General features: G+C 36.6%; 1 protein-coding gene across 1 annotated transcript in view; it reads right to left on the bottom strand.

Moving 5' to 3' along the window:
* Positions 1-8,098, bottom strand: part of LOC113239854 (protein Cep89 homolog) — a 27,900-nt gene extending 19,802 nt beyond the window's left edge. The window contains exons 1-5 of the mRNA XM_026477003.1: positions 8,071-8,098; positions 6,729-6,963; positions 6,630-6,632; positions 4,247-4,419; positions 2,505-2,742 (exon numbers count right to left, since the gene is read on the bottom strand). Of these exons, the coding sequence (XP_026332788.1) occupies positions 2,505-2,742; positions 4,247-4,419; positions 6,630-6,632; positions 6,729-6,963; positions 8,071-8,073 (652 nt within the window). The 5' untranslated portion in view covers positions 8,074-8,098. The remainder of the gene's footprint in view (positions 1-2,504; positions 2,743-4,246; positions 4,420-6,629; positions 6,633-6,728; positions 6,964-8,070) is intronic.

Raw genomic sequence — 8,098 nt, 5'->3', positions numbered from 1 at the left:
GTGTGTGTGTGTGTGTGTGTGTGTGTGTGTGTGTGTGTGTGTGTGTGTGTGTGTGAGAGATACATACGTATCATACTATAAACAATCGTCAGTTTTACGATGAATGTAATGTCAAAAGTCATTTGACGTCTCGGAGTAAATGTCGAAACACAAAACTGCGAAACTGTACAGCGTAGTAAAACTATGTACAGTTTTAGTATTCTATGTATATTTAGTAGATATTACTTGATGTAAGATTTAAAAAATCACATGGGCGCGCACATGTAGATCTAATTAGTCAATTGACTGCCTCCGTGGCCGAACGGTTACCACGCCGGACTGCCATGCAGAGGTCCGAGGTTCGATTCCCGGACCGCGAGAAATATTTGTATGGCCTACATTTATTTCTCTCGTGAGTTTGGGTGTAATTTGTGGTTGTCTATGTGTGTGTCCATGGCACCCGCGACAGAGGGTTTCCCTAGTGCGGGGCTATGTTGAGTTGTGCGTTATTGTTATTATATTAATCATTTTGTCGTGGTGATAGTGATTTGGGTAAATTTTAATAATAATAATAAACATTGTATGCGACATAAATACATCAATGGTGTCAAGTATTGTTGCCTACAAACCATGGGCCATCACCTCAAGAGGAAGTGCTTAATTTTGTGTAACTTCTATACAACCTGTTTCACAAAATAAATGTGTTATGAATTACGACGTTGGCTGGTTCAGCTCATGGAATTAATTTTAACTGTTAAATATTAAACAAGGACGTTTTGAATTTGTTCATAATATTGCAGGTTACTGCCAAACGTTAATATTTTTATTTATAAAATATCTACTTGCTCACGATATCTTGACCCCAATTTAAACTGTTGATTTTTCTTAATAACTCTCGGCGATCTTCGTTTTGTCTGTCGTCATCCGTCCGAAAAAATAACTGTCAAATAAGTAATACTCGACTAAATTAAAAGACGCATGATGCGAGTGAAGCTTCATACTTGACGTTGTCTTTTAATTTGGTCGAATATTACTTATTTGACAGTTATTTTTTCGGACGCACGTCAGACGGAGAACAGGAGTCGACCCCCAGTTGCAGACCGGACGAATTATTATTGTTGCGGACTGTATCAATGGGCTCGGGTGGGTGCTATCAACGAGTGAGCAAGGCCAAAGTAAATGTACTTAGTCTATTACAAAACAATGCACCGTTATCATTAGTTAATAATAAGAAAAGGCGCCAAAAGCATTCACATTTTGATTTAGAATTTAAATATGAAGCCAAACTGAAAAAGATTATACTAAAATATATACAAAAGAGCTTTGTAGCGACTGCTATTCGATACAATTATATTAATAGCTTTATTAAGGGTTGTAAGTCTTTGATGGTCATAATGAAGATAATATAAATTGATAAGTAAAGAATTAAGGCGAGTCACTTCACGGGTCAGTTTAGCTATTTATTAAATAACGGTTTTGCAAAAAATATACGATACACGTAAGGATATTGTCTAAACAAAGTGCTAATTTGTTGCACGTTAGGATATACTTCACCCGATCATATAAAATCCAGGCTAAATAATACTGGCTAAAATAAAAGTCTAAAACTAATTATTTAAAAATAAAATATCTAAGTTTGCACACAATTTTTACATGGAGATATTTCTCGTTAATTACGTTAATCGTGAAGCCCTATTAGTTATTAAATTCACATTAATCCCAAAGTTTGAAAATTACCCAGCGGTTTAACGACACGCCGCAACGTCCGCTGCCCCATCAGTCGCCATCGGGCGCTTGTCAACGTCGGATCTTTGTCAAATTTTCTCTGTCTGTTCTTATTTTATTGAGGTTTAGTACATTTATTCTCACTAAGAATTATAAATAACTCACTTACATGGGAACATAGAGAAACATAATATTACAATTTTCAAAAAAAGCGTACAAGGAATCGTCCTTTTTTAAGTTTAACTACAAATTTAATCAAGTTTTACCCGCATTCTAATGTAATAATAGACAACACAATCTCAGGTACTAACTATAAGCGCAACCATGGACGTACTCAAAGACTACGCCCACTGCTTATACTAGATGTGGCTCTTTATATTAATTTTATTTCTTTTTAGACTTTTACAAAAGACAACAAATGATAAAAACTGTATATCATTACAGGTGGTATTTAATTTTCTTTTATTAGTGCTAGTAATTTATTTATATTTTTACGCGGGTTGCAGGACGCGAGGGGCGGTCCCCTAGATCTCACCTCCTAAAATGTAAGCTCACGTCGAAATACTTCGCCTTAATAACCGGAAAAAGACTATAGATATATATAATAAAAAAACTAGCCACAGTGACGCCACTGCAGCTTATAGAAATAAGCATCTAATTTGATGGCGTCGTAATCTTATTTTTATAGCCAATGTCATATGATAACGTCGTGAGGTTTGCCAACAATTTATCATCATAGAATGATGATGTCATGTGGTCATAAGCTATATTATCATTAAAATTTAACATATTTTATATACCTCTATCGGGTACTTCAAACTTCTTGACTCTCTCTTGTAACTCTCTATTTCTCTCTTCAAACTCTCTGTTTCTCTCTCGTTCCTCTTTGAGGACCTTCTTACAGTCTTCCACATATTTAACTAGGTCTTCATACTGCTTTTTCAGTTTGTCATTCTCATCGGCAAACAATTTGTTGTACTCAAGTACTGTTTTAAGTTTCTCTTTGAGTTTTGTCATTTGTGACTCTTTTTGTGATATCTGGAATAGAAGAAGCAAAACTATCATATTTGTTCTACAGAACGATGTTAGCCTATTATGAGAACAGATGCTTCTCAACTGTAGGGGACATGTTGAATCCGAGTGTAGGCATGTACAGACGGCGGCACATCAAAACACACATTGACAAATCTTGTTCTGTTCGATATTCGAACAAAAGTATACAGCTTAATGTGCTGTTAACTGTACGTATGACTTTGAATTTCTAAGTTACATACATTTATGAATGTTAAGTAGCATTCCTGTACTCACGGAGCTATCTCCGCTCAAACATCCGCAGAAATGTAGCGGCATCTTGCGAAAGAGCAAAAATGGCCATCGACTCTCGGCATTCTATTCACGGTCACTAACAGTGCAAGAGAGACTGAAGAGTCAGACAAAACTTGTCAAATGTGTCGATCCTCTGAGCATTGACCCGGCTCTGGCGAGGTGCAACCTTTGGCGCGAAACAGTACCATCTATGTTTGTCCCGCCTTCTGTAAGTCTTCCTCCTGGACACGAATTGCCATGGCCGATCTGGACGTCTTTGAATAGGCTTCGAACTCAGGTTGGTCGCAGCAAGGACAATTTGTTCAGGTGAGGATTTTCGGATGGTTCTAACCTGGACTGCTTGTGCGACCTTATGTCGTGCCCTAACACCCGCACGCTTGAGGATTTAATGGCAGCTGCTAGTGACGCGGTGGGCGTGGCTGAGTTCTGGGCCACTATAGTATAATGTATGTCATCGAAACGATAAGAAGAAGAATTAGCATTGCCTCTCACAATGATGAAGAAAAACTTCGTGATGAAATCCTCATATTGTAGAAAGCTCACAGCACTTGGAACTGCCTGGCAGACCTGGAGGACCGTCCCCAGTAGTAGGATGTATAATGGGTTGACAATGGTGATGATGATTAAGTTAAATACACTAGTGGTAGCCAGAAGCCAGACACGGTCGCTTACTAAAAACATTACAAAAAACTAAATGTTTCTCAGAATAGTATGAAAGAAGTGAATGAATAGTATGAAGTAATAGTATTATTATTATTATTATTGTTATTGCTACTTCTACTGCTACTGCTACTGCTATTACTATTACTATTATTATTGTTATTATTATTCTGGAATGGTACCCAAGAGAGGGAAAAAGGTACAAATGGAGATCATACTTTAGGCGGGAAGACAATTTGAAATATGTTGCTGGAGGAGCATGGAGGCAAATAGCAAAGGATAGGGAGATTCCATTTCTCCTTCATCTCTGGAAGAGGTCTATGTCTTAGGACAAGCTGAAGGTACCGAATCAACAAATTTGAGTAATAATAAGTATATATATAATAAGTACGCATATCGTACAATGTTTCTGTGTTAGAGAAGTTAGTATGTAAGTTATCAGCAATAAAGGCTATAAATAATATTAAAAAATGGTACTTAACAAGACATCTATGCAATTTTTTTAATTGAACACAATAAATGGAATAAATTTAAAATTTCAAAATGTCATACTCACCAATACAACATTCTCTTCACATCTGTCCATCAAAGCGGTGATAAGTCCTTCATATTTCTTAGTAAGCTTTCGTTTTTGCTCTCTAAGCAGCACTTTCTCCTTGTTTGGTCTTGGTGATGTCACAGCCATAGCTTGAATGTTCCGTTTTCTTGGTGGTTTCGGAGGTTTTTCTCCTTAAAAAGAATAATCAGCTTCATCAATTTTATAGATAGAAGATAGATAAACACTTTATTGCTCACACACATGAACAAGAACAGTACATAAACAACTCAAAAGTAATGTAGACAAAGGCGGTCTTATTGCTAAGAGCGATTCCTCCAGACAACCTTTGAGGTAGAGGAAAACTAATCGGAGCGGGAAACGTAGTGTGCCAATTTTACAAATAAAAATGGATTGTACAAATAAAAAAAATAAAAATCTAAGGGTCGTATTCTAGAACTCTACTCAATGCTCAAGTCAGAATTTGAGTATGGTTTAAAGCACTTGAAATCATACTCAAGTGCCTGCCATTACGGTCGTATTTCCAGTGCTTGAAATCATACTCAAGTCTGCTCAAGTCCTGACTTGAGCACTGAGTAGAGTTCTGGAATACGACCCTTAGTAATTTATCAAATAATTAATAAATAACGATATATGAAACCTACATAAATACTCGTATATGTACATATAAATATACCTAAATGAACTTATACTTACTAATAAATACATACACATTGCAGACTAGGACAGTGTTAGAAGGTAATTACGCAATCTGGTTTTGAAATAGGGAGCGACTTAGAATGTCGGATTTCAAATGGGAGATCGTTCCACAATTGTGCAGCCTTAATTGTAAAGGAATCTTTGTAATACTCAGAGCGAGTGAAATGAGGCTTCAGTAGGTTAACAATTTTAGATCTTAATTCACGGTTGTGATCATCCCCGAGGAAGCGAAAACGATCCTTAAGGTATTTTATATAGTAGTACTAGTAGATTAGGAATATAATAGAAATTATTAATGATAAATAGCTTTCAGATACTACAATGACAGTTTGTACAAATATAGATATACAATGCTACAATGGGAGACTAGTGTACAAGGTAAGAACCTGTGTTATGCATCACCAGGCCTTCACGGTAAAAATCGTAAGTAAATATAGTTATGACGGTGTGACCTCCTTACATCGTCATCCTACCTTTTTATTAAAAATTTCTTATTTTATTCTAACACCTTTTTAAACACCAAATTCTTTTGCATCGCATTCTGATTTGTTTCGTTCCATCGTCACTCCCTGCCCGATCGCGGCAGAGAACACATCTTCTTGTTATTTTTTTGAACCGTTTACCGTTTTACTAAAAATCTCTTGTACAATATACATTTTTAAGATCATAAGTATTGTTAAAACCGCAATAAATACTTATAAAACTGGATTTATTACCATCACCCTTTACCCTTATGAATTTTAAACTTTACACTTACTAAGTAAGATGTATGGAGGCTGCGGAGGCTACTACTACATTCCATACAACAGGACATAGCGCCACCAGCACCAGAAGCCCTCTCACAAAGTGATAGTTTAGCAAGCTATTATAAACCACAAAACAAATACGAGAGTATACGCACGGGTCCATGTATATATGCATATTATTATTGTCAATTACTTTTATCCTTCCGACTATTACTCGCATCCATAATTCCTATAAATTCTGCAATGTACAACTGGGATAAATGAAAATCTATATACACAGTCCTTTTTTTATAGCACCAAGTGACGGAACAAACAAGTCGTGCGCCTGGTGGTACGTTGCAGTGCCACTTAAAACTTTTAATCGCAAAGACCTTAGGGACACTGCCACTGTGCCCCTCACCCAGAGACATACGTTGACAAGTCCTATGTGCCTGTAATTTCACCAGCACCATTCCAAACCGGGCCTCAACAATGCTCCCATTACTGCTTGGCGGCACAAATAGCTATAGTGGCAGTACTTTCCTGGACGAACTTTTTCATAGAGAGCTCTTCTGCTACTTTACTATTTGATATTTATATGGAAAAAATGTATAATAAAAAAAATATTTATATGGAAAAGATATTTGATGGAAAGTATTCCAGACTATCCGATTGCAATTATACTTGCAACCTTATACATGTTACATAAATAAATACATAAATGAAACTATTATTCGGGATTTAAATCGCGTATATTTGTTTTTTCAAACAAACCGACGTTTCGGGCCCTTTACAGGTCCCATGGTCACGGTTGTCTGACCAAACCGGAATTATATAATTAAATAAATAAAAAATAAAATATATAACGGAATCCGGAAAAATAGTTTCACTTCCTATGTGTAACAATCGCGAAAACCTTAAGAACTCGATAGATAAATAAACACAAGTGCTTCAATTACTTACTTTGGGACCAGAGCAACTTAGATGATGTTGTCTAATATAATGATGTTGTATATAATTTATTTATATTTTATTTGTCTTACTAGGAGAAACCTTACCAATAACATCTCTAGGATCCTCATACATGGGATTATCATCCACATACAGTTCCTGCCCCATTGCAGTCTCAGTCCGTTTCATCACAGTATCTAGAATATCCTTCTTCATACTGCTTCGTCTCTCCAATACCACATCAAAACCACGGACACCCTTCGTGAAGTTTCCAGAAAAAGTGTGGAGATCGGGATAGAATTTAGCTAAACATTTTTTTGATGCTTTACTATGGTCTTGACCCTGTATCATAGATAAGCAAGATATACACAAAGAATCACGACCACTGCTGGGCAATATTGGAATAAAATTCATTATTTTGTAGCTGGAAGAAATTAACAGTATATAATAATATGCCAAACACCAATTATCTGGCCCAGTCGCGTATCGTGTGAGGTGCAAAGAGGGCCATCGCCCTGAGTGGCACAGATGAATTTTTTTTATTTTATGATATCACATGACGGGACAAACAAGTCGAGCACCTAATGATAACACGCCTGTCCATAACAGTTACAGTGCCACTCAGAGCTTTAAATTGCAAAGATCTGAGAGGTACCACCAATGCACCCGTCACACTGAGATAAAAGTTGACAAGTCCTATTTGCCTGTAATTTCACTAGCACCCTTACCCTTCCAAACCGGAACACAGCAATGCTGACACTGACATTACTCCTTGGCGGCAGATAGGTACGGTGGCAGTACTACCCTGGACAAACTCTTTTACAATGAGCTCTACTGCTACTTGTAATTAGACCAGACAAAATTATTTTTTTTAAGTAAGTTCCAATAACTCGAACACGTTAACTACTAATTTTAACTGTTTTGAAAAGAAATTTTTCTGCTGTCTTTTGCTATTTAAAACGGATATTCGACCATTTGTCACTTAGCCACATTTTAGTTAGTGGACGGCAGAATAAAGAGGGTAACAAAGTTAAGGTCGGCCATGGGCAGCAGAAATCAATGAAGATCTGGTCTCAAACGAGGGAATACCTAGTACTATGACTACTAGAGCTACAGAATTCACTCTAATGCACCAAGACCAGAACCAATTTAGAAAAGTTCTTTTCCCAAATAGGTCCTACTGGGAATGAGTTTGACTCATGACCTTCACATCCAATGCAAACTACCGGGCCACAGAGGATGAGGAATGCAGAAGGCAAGACACATAGGAAATGAAACTAATAATTTTCAGAGTTAAATTGCATAATTTTGTGGTCAGTCGTGACCATAGGACTTGTTTGAAATAACGAAAAGGCATGATTTAGATCCAAAAGAAATTAGTTTCATTTTCTATAGACAAATCCACGTTATTTTTTGTTTAAAATCAAACTAAACTTTGAAACAACTCACCATAGGAGAACAATGTACAAAGTTTGCA

Source organism: Hyposmocoma kahamanoa, unplaced genomic scaffold (assembly GCF_003589595.1).
Source record: "Hyposmocoma kahamanoa isolate Upper Pololo Valley unplaced genomic scaffold, ASM358959v1 116, whole genome shotgun sequence".
NCBI classification, from domain to species: domain Eukaryota; kingdom Metazoa; phylum Arthropoda; class Insecta; order Lepidoptera; family Cosmopterigidae; genus Hyposmocoma; species Hyposmocoma kahamanoa.
This window is presented reverse-complemented; position numbering and strand designations above follow the sequence as displayed.